Source organism: Microtus oregoni, unplaced genomic scaffold (genome assembly GCF_018167655.1).
Source record: "Microtus oregoni isolate MIOR12 unplaced genomic scaffold, Mior012 000013F_ref0000133, whole genome shotgun sequence".
Classification (NCBI taxonomy): Eukaryota; Metazoa; Chordata; class Mammalia; order Rodentia; family Cricetidae; genus Microtus; species Microtus oregoni.
This window is the reverse complement of record NW_024543072.1, coordinates 9,849,112-9,871,703: the sequence shown is the minus strand read 5'-3', so window position 1 is coordinate 9,871,703 and position 22,592 is coordinate 9,849,112. Positions and strand designations below refer to the sequence as shown.

The following is a 22,592-nucleotide window of genomic DNA, read 5'->3' as shown; positions in this document are numbered from 1 at the left end:
CCCCAACGTGCCCCGAGAGGAGGTCACAAGACAAACAGCCCCTGCCACGAGCTTCCAGCCCACCACCCAGCATTCCTATTACACTTGGGCCACAGGCACAGTGGATGAGAGTGGGTGTACTTCATTTCCTGCCTCACACAATAAATTTGTCAGTATTGGACGGATCCGCGCTTGCATTCAGGGAGTTCATTTGCAAGGCCACCTGGCTTCCCAGAGCCGCTGTCCTGCTCCCATTTCATCCTGCCTAATGAGCCAGGGCCTGGTTCCTAGTGAGTGGTGCTGAGCTGCTGGGCCAGACATGGCCAGCATTTGCCTCAGCTGCTCCTTGGGGATCCTTGCCATCTGTCTGAAGGAGGTCAAGCTACTAGCATGCAGAGGAACAGCCGTTTTGCTGCAAGTCTGTGCTGCACAGCTGGGAAGGGCATGGCAAGCTGTGCTGCGCAGCTGGGAGAGGCATGACAAGCTTTCACTCTTCCCTGCAGAGGTAGGATTGGGCCTGCTGCAGCTTCCTGGCTGGACAAGCTTGTAATGGACTTCTGGAATGCCTGTCTGTCACACACTGGTTTGGGCTGGTTTCTAAGAATTCTAAGGAAGATACAAAGCCAACAGGGAAATGATGTATGGCATTTGCGCTGCCCATTGCCCCTCACTAGCCAGCAAGGTCTTAGTCTTCCCATGTCTGCAGGCATCCTTGACTCTACTCTAACCACATAGCCTCGGTCCAGGATCCTTCAGTGACTCTTGTGAGGACTCCTCATTCCCAAGTCTGACCTTCTTGGTGCTCTGCTCCTGACCTGGGCCTGGGGCTTACATGATTGGAACAAACATAGCCTTGTCCAGTTACTGGGCAATTATTATCAGACCTCATGCTTAAGTGTGATCTTGGAAATGGCCCTACAGTCAGATTATTTATTTTCTTTTCCCCTCCTGCAAATGGGACATGATAATGATGCCAGTCTCCTATTACAGTATGCATATGTATGCATGTATTATAGTATGCATTGTATGCATGTATTATAGTATGCATTGTATGCATGCATTATTATAGTATTGTATGCATTATTATAGTATTGTATGCATGTATCTCTTACCTGGCCATAGCTCTCACTCCTATCTGAGCCTAAGCTCAGGAAAGTGCCCTGATATCTGCTACTAACTATGGATCCTTCTTTGCCCACATTACATGGAGGTCTCACCTTCACTGAGTCCACAGACATGGAACACTAACCAAATCAGAGCCCCCGGAAGGTTGCATGACAGCCAGAACCCTGAGGACCCAGGACAGCAGACAGGGAAGGGTGGTATAGCCCCATGCTCAGGAGTTACACAGTATGGAGGAAGGTGGGAAGAATGGCAAAGAGGACTTGCTGCTTCTCTATAAGGTAGTTCCCTGGGAGTAAGGGGAAGAATATGAAGCACACCCTCCCTGTGCTCTGAAGGCACTGGCTAGTCTGGGAGCCCAAAGGCCACCCTGACTATAGAGCACACAGTGCAAGGCTAAGCACAATGATCATTTCCCAGCCAGAGAGACACAGTGGGGAGGGGAGCACAGTGAGGAGAATAGGTGCTTGACTCTCTTACCTCTAGATTTTATTGGAAGAATTTAGACCTTTGCTTGCTTCTAGCTGAGAGGAGGCTGGAAGTTGTAGGATTAGCCAGTAGTCCGTGTGCCAAGCTAAATTCAGGGTCCTCTAGTAAAGGGAGCAGGGAAGCTGTAGGATACGGACAGCATCCCTGCCACATAGTGCATAATGGTGCCTAATACCACATCCCAAAGCTTCTGTGCATAGGGCACTCTCACCCTGCCCGGATACATACTGTCACTGCATCCAGCCCCAAGTTCCGAGTCCCCAGGCTGTGCTCAGCCCTCTTCTCTGGTCTTGAAGTAGCTCCTTGGAATTTTAGATCAAAGTTGTGAAGTTTGGGCTTATGGTGGACTTAAAATTTTGACAAACTTTAAGGCAAAAGATGTGTTATTACATCCATAACTAGCATGGGATGGTGGAGAACAGAATTGCCTCAAGAAAGTCACGTGTTTGGAAGAAGGAAAGGTGGCGGCGACAGGTGCCCATGATCAGCACCACCTGCCCCGTGGACTTGACAGTCTCTTGGGAAGTGTTAGAGGCTGTGTATAAGAATAAGCTGTAGGTCAGCTGGGCTCCCAGATGACATGTGTCCTTCACATCTAGTGGCTTCTAGCCCATTTGCTCTGATAAGTGAGTTCTATGTGACTTAACCAGCCCCAGCCAGCTCATTAAGGCTTGCCCATCCCCCTTCAGCTCAGACTCTGAACCCACACCCTCGCTGGAAATGGAGGGCAAGCAACACCTTTCTCTCAGATCTTCATGTGAAACTGCCTAATTTAAAAATTTCAGGAACAAAGTTAAGTACTTGGAAAAAAGAGTGGATGATCAATGTGTACAGATACGGTAATATCCATGTCAGGGTGAGGGTGCTGTTGGACAAGGGAGTGGGATCCTGGACAGGACTAAAGCAGCCCCCTTCATCTGGGCAGGCAGAACCAGTGGCCTCACACCGGGTACTGCTAGATTTCAACAGCCTTCCCGAGACCAGTGGGGTAGAGCAGAGACTCAGGACAGGACATCTGACTGCAGGGTCCTGCCAAGACAGGCAGTCTGCCTGCGGCGTGTGGGACTCTGGGTGCCTCAGACCTGAGGCCACACTCTCGCCTGTCCTGCAGACTCCACCAACCGGGACTCCCTGGACATGATTGAGCGCTGCATTTGCCTGGTGTGCCTGGATGTTCCTGGGACTGGGGAGCTCAATGACACTCACAGGGCGCTCCAGCTCCTTCATGGCGGAGGCTGCAGCCTGAATGGGGCGAATCGCTGGTACGACAAGTCCCTGCAGGTAAGTGCCTTTTTGGTGGCCCTGCAACTGCATAGCCTCTTCTGGAGCTGGCTGCCAGCACACGCTCTCACTGGCTTCTGTCACTCAGACTGTACTGACCATGTCACCTATAGACTAGCCAGAGTTCTTTTCAGGAGACTCCCTGACTGCCCCACCACTGTGTTGGAAGAGCTTGGTTACACCTGGGCTCATTCCCCACCTCCATGGCACCCTGGGGTGGAAGAACACCACAGGGTCACCCAGTAAGTCCTTAGCAGTTCGTTAAACAGGATGATTCTGATCTGACCAGGGATGCCAGATTTTCTGAATGTCCACCACCTGGTTTGACTATTTCAACACACGCCGAGAAGCAGGGCAACCCAGCACTTCCTAAATACACCCTAAGTTATAATCACATAATCCATGGCTTCTCACTCATGTGCATCAGGACAACATCTAAAGCTGACTGAGAGGAAAACGCTCATGCAAATGGGCTGTACTCTAGGTTGGCTGTTTGGTTCAGACCTCTATCCAACCCCCCCCCACACACACCCTGCCTATCCCACAATTTGCCAACATCTAATACAATCTCGTTTGTTTAATACCACCACACCTTCACAGTGACCACATAAAAGCAAGTTAACCGTCTCTCTGGGTTGGGACAGCTCACCCCCATAAGCATTTCCCAGAAAAAGCTCATTTTCTCCTCTCCCCACCCCTGCCTTTGGTGGGTTATTTTCTTTATTGGTTTGCATGGTGATTCTGTTATTTCTGATGAGTGCTGGCTGTTCAGCCTCCACACTGGTGCTAATGGCTTAGGCTCACTCACAGAGCTGTGCTGGGAATGAAACTCAGAATGGATGTCCGGGGCACAGAGCAGAGAAAGCACTGGGCACAGTTTTTCAAAGATCTCTTTTCCTCCTTTCTTTTAAGTGACAGGGACAGAAAAGTGCTCATAGGGCATGGGTACAGATTCACCATTTTGTAGACAGGATGGAAAATAGGTGAGCCGGGTGACACCTGCTACGGAGGTGTCATAAACCTGAACTTGAGAGGATGGAGAGCGAGTCTTCACAGGGAGAGAGAGAAAGGTGCATACTAGAAGTCTAAAGGGACTCTGTGGGTGTGTGACTGTTTGTTGTTGGCTGGATTATTGGAAGACATTGAGATTCCAGGGTCTGGCACAGATAACCAAGACTGGGGGATGGTATGGGAAGAAGCAGCTCCAAGTGTGTGTGCTTTGGTTCCGGGCCATGCTTTCAGGAAACACCCTAAGAACTTGTCCTTTGCTTATTTGTTTGTCTATTACCGAGGGCAGTGTGAGTGTGAGGAACAACAGAGAACCCCACTTCACTTGGGGTATACCCCAAGAGTCAAGCCTTGTCCTTCTCATAATACTTTTGAGCCCCGAGAGCATTCCTTTCCCAAGTCAGCTCAAAGCAGTCTTTGGGAAACCAGGTTTTAAAAGGACCAAGGAATCTTCATGGTGTCTGTGGGTCCCCCAGAGCCTTTCTCTCGAAATTGCATCTCAATCCTGTAAGATGCTCTACTGGGCAGGTTTAAATGAGTCAAGCCCAGGGGTTCAGAGTCCTGAGGACGTCTCCTCCTCAACCAGACGCAACAGCAGACTGGGAGCTGGTGTCTGTTTAACAGGACATTCTCCCCACACCTCTTCTGCCAAGGAACCTGTTATTTCTCCCTACAAATCCTCTCACCACCAAATCACATTGTTATTTTTTATTCATTCATGCAACTCAATTACCCGGCAGCTGCTTTGGGGATGGACACTGGTCTAGCTCCCTGGAATAAAATCAACAGTGGCTCAGAGAAGCAGAGGCAGTCCATTAGGCAAATGGTTACAAAAAGCGGCAGAGAATGGTGTCTGCTGTGCATGCCATTAAGGACAAACAGGACTGAGCACCACTCAACCCTATAGACCATGCACCAGACGGTATGAGCTTGCTAAGACCCAGAGATCGCTGCACTGGGGAACTGGGGCTGCTCCTTCACTGCCTGAAGTCCTGTGGGCGCTTCCCTGAGACTCCTACACTCTCTGCATCACATGCTTTTCAGAAGGCGGGGATCCTTGGTATCCTTGAAGAAGAAACGCCCCAGTGGTCAGGCTGTCCTAACCCAGGCCCAGAACCAAGTTGGAAATGCCCACTGCAGGGTCAGCTCACTCGCCTCTTTCCTGTTGCAGTTTGTGGTGGGCCAAGACGGCACCTGCGGTGTGGTGTGTGAGCACTCCCCATTTGATGGCATCGTTCTGGTACAGTGCACGGAGCACCTGCTGAAACATATGTGAGTCTGGGGAAGAGCAGAGGAAGGCCTCAGAGTGCTGCCGTGAAAAGCCAGGAGAAACTGGGGTGTCAGTCCAGAAAGCGGCTGAGCCAAAGATGGATTTGGAAAGCAGCTTGAGAACTGTGAAATGAGCTTTGTGTGCCACAGACAGACGGGAGGTCCAGATCGGGCGGGAAACCCTGGGCGGACAGGAAGACGCAGGGGATCCAGGCTTTGATCCAGGGAAGCTCTGATTCATCTTTGTTGTTGGTCCTGAGACCAGCAACAGGTACTTGGTGGCCCAGCACAGAGGGAGGTCCCCTCCATCACCAGCTAGGTCCCCAGCCTTCATGCTGGCTAGGGTGAAGCCTTGCTTTTCTGTGCCTTAACCACGCTGCATCCCTTCTAGCTTTCCTGGTTTTGCTCATTCTCTTCGAGCATCTCCTTCACGCGTGTAGGTTCTCAGTCTCTTCCAAAGAGTCTTTGGAGTGATTGAGACACAAACCAACCTTTGGAGATGGAACCACACAGCTAGTTACGTCATTCCCAAGTCTTCCACAAACCTGAACATGGTTTAACACTAGGGCATATAGAAGCAAATGGCGCACTTGGGAGTCAGGCGGAAGCGGATGGGCTACTGGCTGTCATTCGCTGAGTTTGTTATCTGCTCAGTGCTTCTGTGGGCAGTTCAGATTCCCCTAAACTCCGGGAGCCATGCACAGAAGCAGCCGAGATGGCTGCACCGGAAAGCAATGCTGCCCACAGTCCCCGGCTGCAGGGTCTCAGGAGGTTGTTGTCCCTTTGTGTCTGCAGGATGAAGAGCAACAAGAAGCTAGTCCGAGCTGACTCAGTGAGTGAGCTCCCTGCCCCCAGGAGACTGAGGTGGAAATGTTCCCCAGAAACTCAAGGTCACCTCGCCTCCTCGGCAGAGAAACTTCAAAGGTGAGGGGAACCCTAAGTTTCCTTTAGGGGCCCACTCTGCCCCCTCAACAGCTGCTGAAGCACCCTGGATGGTTCCAAAGGCCCTTGGGACTCTGTTTCCCTTCAGGCTCCACCCACTCTCACCCCTCATGGAAAAGCAGTCAAGCTAAAGAGGAATCATGGCTCTCAGGAAATAACCTCGCTCAAATATCCACCATTTTCATAAAATGCAAACATGAAGCTATTTTTTTCCTGTAGGTTTCACCTGAGTAGGCAGAGTCAAGGCCGGGAGTTGATGCAATAAACAACCACTTTGAATAGTCATTTGAATCCAAGCTATTTTAATTTGCTTGGCTTTACACGGCAACTTGACAAGGGGGCCTTTTTTCCCAGGAGAGGGGCTGGTTTGGGCCTTAAGGGACACAGGCAGAAGGACTGTGGGTGTCAGTCCCTGCAGGAGATGAGTGTGAGAACACTCATTTACTCACTCCTCAGACTTGTAGAGCTCTAGTGTGTCAGGTTTGGTCAAAGCACTGGGAACTCAGGTAGGAACGTGCCCTGGGCTTATCCTCCAGACTTTAGCGGGAGAAGCAGACCCTGGAACAAATGAGGTAGAAGGCATGAAGTGCCCGAAACAGACAGATGTGCAGACCCTAAGCTGATGGTGGACAAGGGTTGATCTCTGCCTGGATAACAAGGGAGGTCTTGGAAGGATGAAAGCAGTTTGAGGGACTAGCAGGCAGGGAGGAGGCACATGGTGGCTTGTTTAAGCCACTGAAGGTTCATAAAGATCCGGGATGCTATAGAGACAGCAAATGAGAAGCTGGCTGGAGTTGGGACATAAAAGAGAATCTGGACCACGCTGTGAAGAGCTTACCTTGCTTAGGCTGAGGAGCCCCTCCTCAGCAGCAATTGTGGGGGAGCCAATGAGGAGTCTATGGGGATAGCACGGGTGAGTAGGACAGTGTGGCCCAGCTGGGAAACCTAGAATGGGGGATCCTCACGTGGAGCTGCTGTCGAGGCTGCCTAGCTTTAGTGAGTGTGGAAGGGGTTTCCAGGCGTCCATGGAATGATGCTGACATCTCAGCTTTTATGATGGGGATCCACAGTGGGTGGGTGGCCAGAGGAGGGTCAGGAAAATGGCTGAAGGATCAGCAAGGATCTGCTTATTCTCAGGGACCTGAGCTGACCCTGTGCACTCCTAAGTCCCCCAGCTTCTTCCTAACAGGGCATGAGGAGTCGCCTGAACCTGAATAGTCTGTGACATGTGGCGGGTCTAGGTGAGCCAAGTGTGGGGAGGGGGTTTCTGAGCGGCCATGGTGAAAGAGAAATTTGCCCAAGGAATCTGTCGAAAGGTAGGGGTCTTTCCTGTCCCAAGCAGCTGCATGACTCCTAGGAGCTCAGTTCATGTGAGGCAGGAGGACTGATTTAGGTGGGCCAGGGGGCAGCGGATGGCTACAGTCCTCCTGTAGGTTACAGGTTACTCCTGTAGGACCTGAGACAACGGCATACACCTTGCAGGAAATGCCCCCATGACAGTCAGACCAGACCCCTAACTCATTATAAAGGATGGCACTGGTCAATGTGGGGGTGGCATAGGCGTTTCTGTGTAGACACAGGGAAGCTTCCTGACACTCTGGGAATGATAGGCGTGTCCTGCGAGACCTAGCGGCAGTCACTACATAAGCTGGGATTTCTGTTACGTGTAAAGCAATAGATGAGCAAAGCCCCCGCCCTCGCTGGAGCTACCATGACAGTCAGATATGAAGTCCTGTTGTCCATGGGTGACAGCAGGCTGAGAAGTTAACTGTTAGGACAGCTGAGGATCCACAGGGACATTGGACCCCTGTTCCTACAGTCTCTTTCAGGCTTGTTTTGTAGGCAGCCAGCAGGTGGGAGTGTGTGGGTGAGGCTGACCCTGCCCATGCAAATGTCTCATTTCCATGCTCCCCCCACCTCAGCGCAGCAGCCAGGCAGCTCTCCCTAGAAGGCCCCTTTAGGCTGAGCTTTTCAGAAAGGCATGATAGCTGAAGGTAGGTCTCTGATACCCTAGGGCATTTCTGGAGGATAAGGGCTGTGCACTCACCTTCTGGACCACGAGGGCATGGGCCAGGTTCAGAAAGCTTGGGTTGGCTCTGTGGTAGAGGTGGCCCATCTCACACGCAAAATATCTTCTTTCTCTTCCACAGAATAGTAAAGAATCTGGACTTCATTGTTTATAAGTTTGACAACTATGGGAAAACATTTATTAAGAAGCAGAAATACAGCCCTGATGCCTTCATCCAGGTGGCCCTCCAGCTGGCCTTCTACAGGTGGGTGAAGGCAAGATGAGCCTGCACCCAGGTCAACTGTCAAATCGGGTGCCTTAGAGTCTAGAAGCATCCCGAAGGGAGGTGTGACTTTCAGGGTCGGGCAGAGCGCTGGAGGTGGCCAATGCCAGCTGCACGGAGATGTTGCCATCTGAAGTAGGTTTCAGGTCAGAATCAAACTCCAGAAGAAGGATAGTGTCCTAACTGGAGGAACCGCCTGAGCTGGGACCCAAGAGCTTGCCATGCAGAGCAGGGAGAATCAGGTGGGTTGGGAAGACCAAGAAGCTGCAGAGACTGTCCTCCACCTGATTCCCTCCACCCATCTGAGCCCCTGTGGTGGGACCCCTATCTCCCTGGTCTTCCAAGCCTTGTTCAAGGCATGGAAGCAATGACACCCACCCCACCCCAAGTTAGTCTAATCAAAGACTAGAGGCTCCTTATTGATTTTTCCCTTTATTGCACCCACATAACCCCATATCAGTTCTCCAGATGTCTCTCAAGTCTGCTGTCTGTCCTCTCTACCACCACCATTGGTCCCTCCAAAACGATCAACAACCTTTGATTGACCAGCTGCCTCATAGGCTCCATGGAGCACTGCTCCTATCTGTGCTCCCCATAGTCCTGTATTCACGAAGAGAGGGCTTGGACATGCGCAACTAAGACTAACGCTTGCTGTCTGGTACTCGTGGGGCCTACCCTTGTGCTTTGCGGTCCACCTGTGAACTGTTTGGCCTCCAGATCTTTGCCTTGGCTGTGATGCTCTCTCACCTGTCACTTCCAGTGGAAACGTCACCTTTCAGAGGACTGTCTGGAGATACTCTTAGTAGAAGCAAGCATCTTGAGCTCTGTTGTCACCCAGTTTCCTATCATATCAAAATGTCCCTCCAGGAGCTGACACACCCTATAAAGGTAGTAAGACGTAGAGTCACGACTCACTGTGTGACACTAGGCTTTCATTGGTCTGAGCTCTGTTGTCTTACTCCTTAGCCTCAACTCCACAGACGTTACTGGTTGATGGGAAGTGGGGATTCTGCTGGTCAGGGATGCAAGCCTGACCGTGTTCACCTGGTTTCCATGCTCAGGGAGAAGGGCTTTGTCGTTATCAGCATGAGCTGTGCTAGAATGGTCAGGACACGAAAACAGTGGGTGGGGCTGCCAGGCACAATCCTTCCCATGAGAGGCACCTTGACATGCTTGTGGGCCTGGGCATCCGTCCACACTCCCCTTCCTCACCTGCTTTGGCTAGAGGCCACGGCTGATCCATGTAAAATAAAGCAGGCTTCCCTAAGAGGTATGATGGATTGCCCTTTCATCTGTGCTGTGGCATCAATCAACACTCATTGGGCCTCACAGAAAATTCCAGGTTTCCTACAGATTGGTGGTGTTTGTTTTTCAAAAGCAACCATCACCTCTTCATTTATATCAACATGGTGTCCCCAGTGTATAAAAGTGTACACGGTTCTTCACATCAAAGACTTGCCAGCATTCATCTTTGGAGTTCTCCTCTAGAATTCTATTAACATTAAAATGAAATACTACGCCACGTCATGTCAGAGCTATGAAAATAAAGCCTGCCGGGGCTATTTCTCTTTCAGTATTTATGACTCCCTGAGAACAAATTACTGTTTGCCATCCATCTTTTGTCTTGTTCAGGCTGTATCGGCGACTGGTGCCCACCTACGAGAGTGCATCCATTCGCCGGTTCCAGGAAGGCCGGGTGGACAACATCAGATCGGCCACGCCAGAGGCTCTAGCTTTTGTGCAAGCCATGACTGACCACAAGGCTGCCACGCTGGTAAACCCCTCTCTGCCTTAAGGAGCCACAAGGAAGCCCATGAGGCTGCTGTGGCTGCCCGTGCACTCTGTTCCACGACACGATTCTCTGGCTCCGGCTGCCCTTATGCCCTCTCCTTTGTCCACAGGCTTTTGAGAAACTTCAGCTGCTAAAGTCAGCCATCCAGGCCCAGACTGAGTACACAGTCATGGTGAGTGGTGGTGCCTCCCCAACACCAACTGCTCAGTGACTCAGCAAGGCTACCAACTCTGATTTTTATTCATGTTTAAGTTATTTTGTGGCACTGGGGATTGACGCTGTGGTCTTACACAGGCTAGGCAAGTGCTCTGGCACTAAGCTATAGGCTACGTCCTTTCTTTCTTTTTAAATTTTTCATTTTGAGACAAAAGTCTCATTATGTTGCCCAGGCTGGCCTTGAATTCACTATTAGCCCAGGTTGGCCTTGAATGTGGGATCCTCTTACTTCATTCTGTCCAGTGGCTGGGATTGGTTACAGACTTCTACCACTGGACAGCTCTTGTTTCTGCAACATGGGCAGCACAGCCTTCCTGCCCTCCCCAGGTCCCACCAGAGAGCAGTGAGTAGTATTTGAAATCTGTTGATACAACCATAACTATGAATACTTGTAGCCTGGTCCCTGGAACACTGGGAAGGAGTCAGAATTTATTATCACCCAGGGCTACTTTTCCCTCTTGATTGCTATATGTTCATTTATGTTGCCTGTGCACTGAAGGTCTTTGCTGAAAATTAATAGTGAAATCAAAATTGTGTGGGGACTATTTCTCTAGTTTGAGGGAATAATTTATTTTTTAATATCTCAAAGCCACTATTTGCATATAAACAATAGGGTTCGAGCTAGTGATCAATATGCTAATTACAGATTACTCAAAAACAACCAGAAGGGTGGCAAAAATCTATGAGAAGAATTGATGAAATTTTTCTCTATGTACTTGAAAGCAAACACAAAATATGTCTGGGTTTTAGAATCATCAGTGTAGAATTTCCTCTGACTCCATCCCTAATCATCTTAATAGCTATGCTTGTTCTGTTTAAGCACTGTATTAGCCTGTGCTCCAAGTACTCAGGAGCCCAGAGCAGGAGGATCACAAGTTCTAGGTGAGCCTGGTATATGAGTGAGACTCTTGTCTCAAAAATGTTGCTCTCCATTACTCCAGAAAAATAGCTGAGGCAGCCAGCCCATTGGCACAGAAAAGGGAAAGGCTGCCTTGGCTCACAGCTTCAGAGGTGTCAGTCCATGGTTGGTGGCTTCCAGGACTTTAATGTCTGTGGAATGGCAGTATATCATGACAGGGAGGCCACGATGAAACAAAACTGTTCCCTTCTGTGTTAAAGTAAAAGGGAAAGAAGAAAGGGAGGAGCTGGGGTGCCCAATCCCCTCAAGGGCACACCCACCATCATAGGAAACCCTTCCACTGAACTCCACCTCCTAAAATCTGTGAGGCACCTTTGGAAACATGTGAGAACCAAATGCCAGCAAGAGTCCTCTCTGTATTCCGTGAGTTATCCTTTGTCCTGCTTCATGCTAGGCAGTTTGCTACATACAGAAACAAATCCCTGTGCACTGTCAGTATGGAGTTCAACACGGCATTGAGCTAGAGGAACTTCAAAGTTCTGTTTAACCTCAGAGAATCGTGAGGAGTGACAGGGAACATGGAGGAGCACTCTCTCTCCCCTCCTCTGAAAAGCTGAGATGAATTCCCAGGGGAAGCAGTCCATAATGTGAGGCAGGAAGGATTAAGAAAGAGAAGGAAGCCTGAGTTGGTGGTGCAGGCCTTTAATCCCATCACTGGGAAGGCAGAGGCGGGCGGAACTCTGTGAGTTCGAGGTCAGCCTGGTTCTACATAGTGAGTTCCAGGACAGACAGGGCTAGGACTACACAGAGAAACCCTGTCTCAAAAAACAAAAAACAAAAAAAAAAAAAGAAGAAGAAGAAGAAGAGGAAGGAAGGAAGGAAGGAAGGAAGGAAGGAAACAAGCAAGCTCTGGAGAGAAAGCAGCATGTTGTAGAGGCAAGCATCTTGTGAACACACACAATGAGAGGCGCAAGCATCTTGTGAATACATGTGATGAGAGACACAGGCGTCTTGTGAATGCACGCGATGAGAGACACAAGCGTCTTGTGAATATACATGATGAGAGACACAGGCGTCTTGTGAATACACGCAATGAGGGGCAGGCGTCTTGTGAATGCACGCGATGAGAAGAGCAGCTCAGTGCGTGCAGCTTGCAAAGGAGCAGAAGAGCTGGGTTGTCTGTAACACCAGCGTGGGGCAAAAGAAAAACAATTGCATTGTGTGAGTGGCTTGGCAAACAGAAGCTGTGTGATACTGGAGAAAACTGGTCTATAAACTGTGGCTGGCCAGGGTCAAAGGGCTTCTGATTCAACATAGCATGTCAAACAAGAGCTGAATGTCCCCCACTCTGAAATTGTCCAGAACACTCAGAGGGAGAGAAAACTGGAGGAAAGGCAACAGCAAAGCGTTAGAGCTGGAAAGTCGAGCAGACGACAGTGGCTTAGGGCACCAGCAAAGAAGCTGGAAACCCCAGCGACCTGCACTGCAGCACCCCAGGGTAGCTCAGGCACCCTGGATGCACCCAAAGTCAGAGTGAATGGAAAGAAGAGGGTTGCTTGATGGGTTTTTCTGTTTGGCCTGCTCTAACAGAATCCCTTGAACGAATAATTTATCAAGAGCAGAGATTTTCCACATTTCTGGAATCTGGGAGTCTAAGATCAAGGGGACAACAGGTGAGGCTGTTGGTCCCTGCTTCCAAGATGGCTCCTGCCTCTGCATCTTCCAGACTGGAAGGATGTGCTATGTCCATGTGGTAGAAGGCAAGAAGGCTGAGCTGTGTGGAGGCTCTCTTACAGGAGCCTTGACAAGACAGAACACTCATGTCCTAATCACTTACTAAAAGCATATTCTCTCTCTCTCTCTCTCTCTCTCTCTCTCTCTCTCCCCCCTCTCTCTCTCAGATTTATTACGTACACAGTGTTCTGCCTGCATACCAGAAGAGGGCACCAGATCTCATTATAGATGATATGTAAGACACAAGGTGGTTGCTGGGAACTGAACTCAGGACCTCTGGAAGAGCAGTCAGTGCTCTTCACTTCTGAGCCATCTCTCCAGCCCCAAAGCATGGCCTCTTAATGTATTTCATTGACTAGTAACTTTCAGAATATGGATTTTCAAGATTTCTTTTTCTATAAATAAGAACAGGAAAGTCTAAAAACTATTATCAAGAAATAAAGTTCTAGGAAGGAATGTAGTAGAAACTTCAGTGGAAATACTGGGAGACAATATGAAGCAAACTGCTTTAAAAACAAACAAAAAATGGCTGAGATATTGGAAAGATACAGTGGGTTGTTTGGCTGAACAGTATCCCAAATAAAAGTTGTTTAGAAAGACAAACTGGAGAGTGGAGGGATCATCAACACAGCAACTCAAGAACACAGCAAAGGCTGTGGCGAAGAGCTTGCCACCGATGCTAGTGTAGCCAGGCCTTCAGGGGCTTTCCATACCTAGCTAAACTGTCATCAGACTTGGAGAGAGAAAAAAGACATTTTAGACAGAAGAAATTAGCGTTTGTTACTTACTAAATAATCTTTCTTATAAAACTACTAAAGGCTGCATGTCTCCAAAGAGAAATATGAGACATCGAAGCTAACAAAAACCAGAAGGTTCAACACACACAAACTAAAAGGAAGTAGAAGGACTCCCCAGTATGATGCCAAAAGGAGACAGGAAGTCAACAGCTACTCAGTATCTAGAGAGCAATTAGTACGCAGAGGCCGGATGAGAGAGAGGACAAATGACGTGATGGCCGCAGTTGAGAACTAGTTAGAAGTAGAAGAACAAAAAGTTTAATCAGAAAGGAATCCTATAGCTAAACTGGCAGAGCATTTGCTTAACATGTGATAGGTCCTGGGTTCTGATCTAAGTGTAATACGTTATGAGACCCAACTGCAAATGTTTACATAATGACAGCATCTAAGCATTAGCTGTTGCTCAAACAGCAAAGACTTGAAATATGATCTATTGGAAAGACTGAGAAGTATGGGTAGGTTGAGGAATCAGAAGTTAATGTTTTATTTATTTTTACTTTTTGTTTGTTTGTTTATTTGTTTTGAGACAGTATTTCTTTGTGTATCCCTGACTGTCCTGGAACTCACTCTGTAGACAAGGCTGGCCTTGAACTCACAGAGATCCACCTGCCTCTGCCTCTGGGATTAAAGGCGTGCGCCACCCCCCCCCCCCCCCCCCCCCCCGGCTTACTGTTTTATTTCTTCTAACATGTGTATAAGTCTGGAAAATGCAGTTGGCTCTTAAGCCAGAATTCAGAACAATGAACATAAATAATATCAGAAGGAGTAGCTAAAAAGGCCTTGGCCCCGTGGAGTGGGATCAGACAAAAGCAACTGATCCAGGAGTGGGCAGCAGAGAGAGGAGAGCTAGGAAGGCAGCTGGTAGGTGACTCTAGTACCAGTCAGCCGTGGCAGCAGGGGAAAGACACAGGAACAAGACAGCTTGAGAGTTATTTGATAGAGATAGAAAGGAAAGCCCCATCCCACCCCCATGGGACGGCATGGTGGCTCAGGCCCCCTCTCTACTCTCCTGTCTCTCAACACTCCTTCCCAGCCTCTGTTTTTGGTTTATAGTTACATGCAGTTCACACAATGGTGACTACCGACACAGACCTCTGCCCCTCCACCATCCATGGTAGCAGCATCAGGGATACAGTAGCTCCTGGAGGTCCGAGATGGGGAATGAAATCCGGAGTCCTTGTACCCATGGCTACCACCCCTCTAAAGGACTGTTGATTGACAAGAGCAGCAAGAGCAGGCTGCTTTGCTTAACAACTCGCTGGGTGGACCTTCACAGTGAAAGGGTAAAGAGAGGTCACAGGAGAAAGGAAAAGTGTCCCCTACCGGGGAGGGCTTGGAATCCTTCCTCTCTGTACCAACAGGGAATATAAGAACCAAACCATGGGACCTGGCTGTAGCTCCCTGGTAGAATACTTGCTTAGCGTGTATGAGGTGCCCAAGTCCATCTCCAGCAACACCTTACATAAATAAATTAGGAATAAAGTTCACTGACGTTTTATAACTTGTCTTTTCAGACTGTAATTAGATAACTTTAGAGAGTCCGGGGCCTCTGTGGCATCTTTATGCATTTGTTCTCAACGGAAGGAGAGCCGTTGTCAGATATGAATACGTGCCTTGTAAACCTAAGCAAAGGTCACTGGGAAAGAATGGTTTCAACCCGACAGGGACTGAAACAGCTAAATGGCCACCATACATAACCGAACCCCAAAAGTTGGATTAGTCTGGTGGTAACCAGGTTATGACTACTGCCTAGGAACAGTCTCCTGAGTCTCCCCACTTCTGCAATTGCCCCCAAATAAACACATAATCACAAACAAAAAGCAAATAAAAGAGTGTAGATGCCATCCACCCTGGCTCAAGGTGGAGAGACCTAGAAGAAGGCTCTGGCCCTGGTTCCAGTCCCTGCATCCTCTCCTCAGGCCATCCTGGAGTTCTCCCTCTTCCGCTACACCTACTGAAAAGAGTTTAAACATATCCACGCATGTGTGTGAGTGTGAGTGTGTGTGTGTGTGTGTGTGTGTGTGTGTGTGTGAGAGAGAGAGAGAGAGAGAGAGAGAGAGAGAGCCCACATCATCCAGCTAACATTTTTGCCTTTAGCCTCAGCAGAGCTTTTGCTCAGCAATCTTCTTCCCGACTTCATTCCTGAGATTATGAATCAAATTTCAGTGAGTCTACACATTGTCCCAACTGGGTGATGAACCCTGTCCCAGTTTTGTGTCAGAAGGTGAAGAATTAGTTATGGTGCAATTCTAACCCTGACAGTTTTGACACCCCTCCCCTATTCCTGGATCCGACACATGAGCCAGCCTTTTCCCCACATACTCTTTACCTGGCCAGCGCAGGCTGGTGCGGGGATCAGGCTCACCCATTCTTGTGTTATAGTAGCATGCTGGCGCAGCTCTGTAGCAGGCAATGGGCTCACCTACCTTCCATCCAGACATTTGTAAAGTAGATCCCAGCCCTCTCTGGACACAGCGACAGTATGCAAGAGTCCAGGAGCAGGGCCGGGCAGTGGTGGTTTGTGCCTTTAATCCTGGCACTCGGGAGGCAGAGGCTAGCAAATCTCTGTGAGTTAAAGGCCAGCCAAGAGCTAATTCCAGGGCACTCAGGGATGCTACACAGAGAAACCCTGTTTTGAAAAACCAAAAAAAAAGAAAGGAAGGAAGGAAGGAAGGAAGGAGGGAGGGAGGGAGGAAGGGAGGAAGGGAGGAAGGGAGGGAGGGAGGGAGGGACGGGGGGAGGGAGGAAGGGAGGAAGGGAGGGAGAGAGGGAGGGAGGGAGGGACGGAGGGAGGGAGGGAGAGAGGGAGAGAGGGAGTCCAGGAGCAGAGGCCACATATAAAGCAGTCAGCCTGAGCAGAAGATCATTCAGCCATACCGGCTATCTACCCAGAATAGTTTAAGTAAGGGCTGTGACTGCTGGAGTCATCCCCGGTTTTGAGAGACAAGAAGGGGAAAGAAGGTAGAGAGAAGTGCAGGTCTCATTGTCTTCTGTGTTCCTGACTTCTAGGCCATAACCGGCATGGCCATTGACAACCACCTGCTGGCACTGAGGGAGCTGGCACGGGACCTGTGCAAGGAACCACCTGAGATGTTCATGGATGAAACATACTTGATGAGCAACCGGTTTGTCCTCTCCACCAGCCAGGTACAGCTTCTGTATGTGTGACCAGGGCCTCGTAGTAGAACCAGGGAGTTTCTGAAAACATTAATGACTGGGAATCTTTGTCTCTGTTATTTTTAACATACATACAGCACACACATTCTCTCTCTCTCTCTCTCTCTCTCTCTCTCTTTCTCTCTCTCACTCACTCATAAGTATATTTGCATATTTAATATATGTCAATTTGCAAAAATAATTATACATCCTTACAGAGTACAGTGTATGCTGAATTATCTGCATATAATGGGGAGCAGTCAGATCAGCCTAGTTGGTTTATCTATCAACTTAGTCATTTAGAGAACATTCAATGTCCTTTCTATTAGCTACTTTGAAATATTTGAGTTATTGTTGTCAACCATATCCTTTCTACTGTGCCATCAAACATTGAAGTCAACAAATATCCTCTTCACTCTCAACCCCATCACCCGGCTCTTCTTTTTATTTTTGAACAAATTTTATCTTTACTTGTGTGTATTTCTAGGTATGTGTACATGTATGTGAGTGTCTGCTGATGCCCTCAGAGGTCACAACAGGGTGTTAGAGCCCCTGGAGCTAAAGTTACAAGCAACTGTGAGCTAACTGCCGGATATGAGTGCTGGGAATTTAACTTGGGTCCTCTGGAAGCTTTTAACCACTGAGCCATCTCTCCAGTCCGAGGCTCTACTTCTTAAGTGTTCTGTCTCCTTCCGTAGAATCATCTTAATGTTCAGGGAATTGATATTCTCCTACCTCCTAAGCAGAAATGGCCACAGGCTTCCTTAGCCAAGGTAGGCAGCCTGAGAACACACCCATCTGGGGGCTCTAGGGGTCCTGCAGTACTGTTTTGCCATCTGTCATGTGACTTTATTCCACTGCAGAGGACCCTAGGATCTGAAGCCCAACAGGCCTGTTTGGAGGGTCCCCAATTAGGTCACGGGGATTATGAGAATGAATGGCCAGGCCACCAGCCTGGTGCTGTACATATGCCGATGGTGTTAAAGGACCACAACCACAGGGACAAAATGACATTCTTTAGTGGGGAGCTGCAGGGGAGGGGAGGACACACATGAACACGCCAGCCTCCTGAAGTCACCTTCTCTGCAAACCGCTGGACGTGGGCGGCAAAGGGGGCCGACAAAGCAATGTTGAGGATAAAAGCCCACTCAGTAATTTAATCTTGTCATTAGAGCCGTGAGCTTGCAGACATGAATAAATGAGAGCAGAATACTACAACATAAATTCTTCAGGAAACCATCCATGGGCAGAGAGCACTCTGGAATGGCTTCATGGCCTCAGGCATTGCACGGCAAATTTATCTGACAATGCAGTGACTCTATTAGCAAGACTGATGGCTTGTTCTGCCCCATTAAAATGGCCAGTGTCGTTTGAGAAGGCCCAAGAACACAGCACCAGAAACCTGTGGAGTGAACATGGACTCTGTCCCGCATTACAGGAGCCCAACAATCCCTTCTCCTTTTCCAAAAACCAACTGATAAAATGAGAGTGGGGTGTGAGCCATTCTTTCCTGCCCGAAAGTGGCGCTGATGGCCTGAGCTTTCAGAGACACACTTTCTAGGTCGGAGATCTGTATTGCAAAGCCTCAGCCCTCCGAATTCAAAACATCTTAGACAATTAACTAAAATTCCAGGTGACAGCAGGTTTGGAGGTGCCCGGTGCCGAGTAATTGTGCACGGGAGGGCCTTGGGGAGGAAATCAGGCCAGCCAGGCGGTACTGACAGTAATTACGGATCTGGGGGAAATCAACAGAGAAGATGGGCCAGATTTCCTCCAGTTCATAAATTACTCCCTGTGGGAAGCCATCTAATGGTTGGGTGCCACCAGGGTGCTGTTTAGTAAATTAGCCTGATTGCCACAGCGCCTCAAATGGCCCCTAGATGAAGGAAAGTCTTGGCTCAAGCCGGAGCAGCAGGTCGCCCTGGGAGCTTCCAGCTCTACAAGCAGAGCCAATTGCACACTGGGGAGTGAGTTGGGGTCTCTCTCCCTCGACACCATGCACCTCGATGGCTCCTCTTTATTACCCTAGCCATGTCCATTCATTCATGCCAACACATTCAGTCTGGTCAAATCCAGGATGAGGAGACAGACAGGGAAACAAACAGCACTGAGGTCTTAGGAACTAGGGACTCACCCACCACATCCTAACAGGTTCCAGGCTGAATGCCCCAGTAAACTGCTTCTGACCTGTGCCCTTCTCCAGGTGCCCACAACCATGGAGATGTTCTGCTGTTATGGCCCTGTGGTCCCCAATGGATATGGAGCCTGCTACAACCCCCAGCCTGAGGCCATCCTCTTCTGCATCTCCAGCTTTCACAGCTGCAGAGAGACCTCTTCCGTGGAGTTTGCAGAAGCTGTGGGAGCAAGCCTTGCTGACATGAGAGATCTCTGCAGTGCACGGCAGCCTGCTGAGGGCAAGCCAGCAGCAACCAAGGAACACACTAGAGACCCAACCAAGGCAAACAATCTCAACGCTGGCCACTAGCCCGACCTCCTGCAGGAGCCAGACCCTACCAAACCCTGCTCCCATCCCCCAGCCCAGCTTTTTGTTGCTCCCCTGTCCTCGTGGGCCCAACCCATCAGGCTGTGTGGGGAGGCATCACACAAACCTGGAATGTTAGGAGAAAGAGTCCCTCATTGTTTTTCAAGGTGGTCTCTGGCCTTTACCAGTGAAAATGAGACTAACTCAGCTTGGAAGCAGCCTAGGTGGGCTGGGAGCTTCCTCTAGGATCTGCAAAAACTTAACATTTGTACTTTGTTCCCAGCAGCACCCAGCAGTGTGCATAGTAGTTCTGCCTAATGACAGGATGCATCATCTCGTCACATGGTATGGACCCAATAAGACATGAAGGTAGAGGTTAGCCCTGGATTGTCACCCGCCACCATCTCTCCACACACTCGCAGATACACATATAGCCCGAGGCAAATTAAAATACAGAGGCCCATACCCCCAAAGACCTTCCTTCCATGGTCCACAGCAGTCTTCCTTGAGTTCAGATAATCTCATGCAGATATTCAGAAAGAAAAAACAGAGTGAACCAATTTTCTTCATTTGATATCGGAGGGAACTAAGTCTTTGGGCAAGGCTGTGAAGATTAAAGGTTGGGTTGTGAATAAGGGCTGCATGGTCGCAGAGCCCTTTGGGATGACACTGTCCAGCAGGCATTGTCTGTGTGATCTTTGAACTACTTACTGATCTGGACGAACCAAGCCTATACTTGCAGTTCTTTATTGGGAAATGAATTCACTGTATTTACTGGATATATCAAACCATGCACTGTGAGGGTGTCAAGACTCATGAGTGGCAGACCCTTGGCTGGAGGGAACACCTCCTCCCTTAGGAAGAGACTGGAAGCTGGCCTTCCCCCTCCAAGAACAAAGGCAACACTGAGCCGTGGCCACAGGCTGCTCTGTGGGGACCTGGGAAAGAAGACTCTCCCATGTGTCCCTAAAGAGATGGATGGAAAATGAGACAGTTGTTTGAAGCAGTGATGCACTGAAAGTATGGCCACCTTATCATACTGCTACATTGCCAAATTATATATGAAGTTGATGTTTGGGTTCTATTTTTATAATATAGTTCTAGATTTATGGTAATATGTACATTTTAATTTATAGTTCTGTGCTTTAAAGAAATACGTGTATGAATAAAGAACAGTATATTGAAAGTATTCTATTCCAGATATTTATAAGGACTATAAGTCTGTATTCAATAAAATGTAATGCCAAGAAAAGTGACGATGTTACTGTTCCTACAGACAGATGGTACAAATTCACAGCTCAATGGCCTGTATCTAGACTCTGCCAGCACCAAGGTCAGAGAATGAGGCTTGGAACATCACATGAAGTCAGGAGTTTGAAGCCAACCTGGGTAGCCTAAAAAGATTCTGCATCTAAAAATAAAAGATACTGGGCCATGGAAGAAAAAGGACAAAGGGAACTAAGTCTTTGCTAATGTAAATGGCAGGCCATATTGTGATTGAGGGAGACACAGGTTTCATATGTCATTCTAATTGATCGACAGGAATTCAGTATAGAGATAGGTGTTCCCTGTAAGCATGTCCAAACATGTGTACAGGTAGCATAAAGTAGAGATAAAACCTCCAGTCTCAGAGGCCAGATGTGTGACTGTTGTGATAAGAGCGGCCGGCTACGTTCCTGGCACCCAGCCGCCCGCACGGCTAGCTTTATCTGAAATAATTACACGGAAACTGTATTCTTTTAAACACTGCCTGGCCCATTAGTTCCAGCCTCTTATTGGCTAGCTCTTACATATTGATCTAACCCATTTCTAATAATTTGTGTAGCCCACAAGGTGGCTTACCAGGGAAGATCTTAACCTGCGGCTGTGTCTGGTGGGAGAATCATGGCGACTCTCTGACTCAGCTTCTTTCTCCCAGCATTCTGTTCTGTCTACTCCGCCTACCTAATTTTCTGTCCTGTTAGGGCCAAGCAGTCTCTTTATTTAACCAATGAAATTAACACAAAACAGAAGACTCTCCCCCATCACGTGGCTAACAAGCCCAGGGGCACTCCATACTTCTTAAAGATCCTGGGGAGTGCTGTAGGTCTTCGAGACCATAGAATCCCAACCTGTAATGTGGGAACATTGAGGCCAACACTAATTATCGTAAAGACCTAGCATTCTTGCTATAGGCTCACAAATGCATGCTCATCCTGGTCCTGGCTGTAAGACCCTCTCCACAGATGAGCAATCCACAGTGCCAGAATGGAGTCTTCCAGATGGGGACCCCAGGGCTCTCCCAGCAGAACACTGACATGCACAGGTGAAGGGAAAATGGCTTAGAACACCCCCAGGATGGAGGAGAGGATGAAAGCAATGTGCGTTGTTCTTACCTGCCACACATATGGCAGATGGCCTCCAAACAGTCAGACATGAAAATGCAGACAACACAGAGAACAGGAAGTAGAGACAATATGAAATTATGCCTCCTTTCCATTGGGTGGATGCTGATGTCCGGAGAAAAAGGCAGATAGAATCCCTCTGAATGGTATGGGAGCAACTAGATGTTTCCAAATTATTCTAGAACAGTAGTCTCCTTAGAGGGGAAACACCAGTAGCTGTTCCCTTGGTCAGTTCATCATATATATATACATATATATATATATATATACATATATATGTATTTCAACATGTGTGTATGTATGTGGATATATATGTGTATGTGTATATACATATATATGTGTGTGTATATATATGTATATGTGTGTGTGTTTTTCTGAGCTTTCCTTTCAAAATCCCTTTACATATGAAGGGTAAGCACAAGGCTCTCCTGGGAAGAGCTGGCCTCACATCAGGTGCAAAGACCTTTCTAAACCAACTCTCTTTGGTTCCACTCATATCATGTGCTCCTTCTAGCTCTTAAAGGGTTTTCTGTTTCTACCTCTGTCCCTTATGTCATGGGCCCAAGAGTTCTGTCTATGCTCTCTGTTTCTAACTGAGAAGTAGTGATATGGCAGGCTGAGTTGATGCAGAAGGGCTCCTCCAACTATGAAAACATATATTTAAAGGGAAAATATTTACGCTATATACTGGCATTCAGAAGATAAAAAAATATTCCATCACTTGGGAAGCAGAGGCAGTGAGATCTCTGTGAGTTCAAAGCCACTCTGGTCTACAAAGCAAGTTCCAGGAC

At 48.5% G+C, this 22,592-nt stretch overlaps 1 protein-coding gene across 1 annotated transcript in view; it reads left to right on the top strand.

The window, feature by feature from the left end:
* Positions 1-20,582, top strand: part of Chat (choline O-acetyltransferase) — a 52,949-nt gene extending 32,367 nt beyond the window's left edge. The window contains exons 8-15 of the mRNA XM_041662875.1: positions 2,702-2,871; positions 5,051-5,151; positions 5,944-6,072; positions 8,241-8,363; positions 10,014-10,155; positions 10,283-10,345; positions 16,789-16,926; positions 19,139-20,582. Coding sequence (XP_041518809.1) covers positions 2,702-2,871; positions 5,051-5,151; positions 5,944-6,072; positions 8,241-8,363; positions 10,014-10,155; positions 10,283-10,345; positions 16,789-16,926; positions 19,139-19,420 — 1,148 coding nt within the window. The 3' untranslated portion in view covers positions 19,421-20,582. The remainder of the gene's footprint in view (positions 1-2,701; positions 2,872-5,050; positions 5,152-5,943; positions 6,073-8,240; positions 8,364-10,013; positions 10,156-10,282; positions 10,346-16,788; positions 16,927-19,138) is intronic.
* The last annotated feature ends 2,010 nt before the right edge of the window (positions 20,583-22,592 follow it).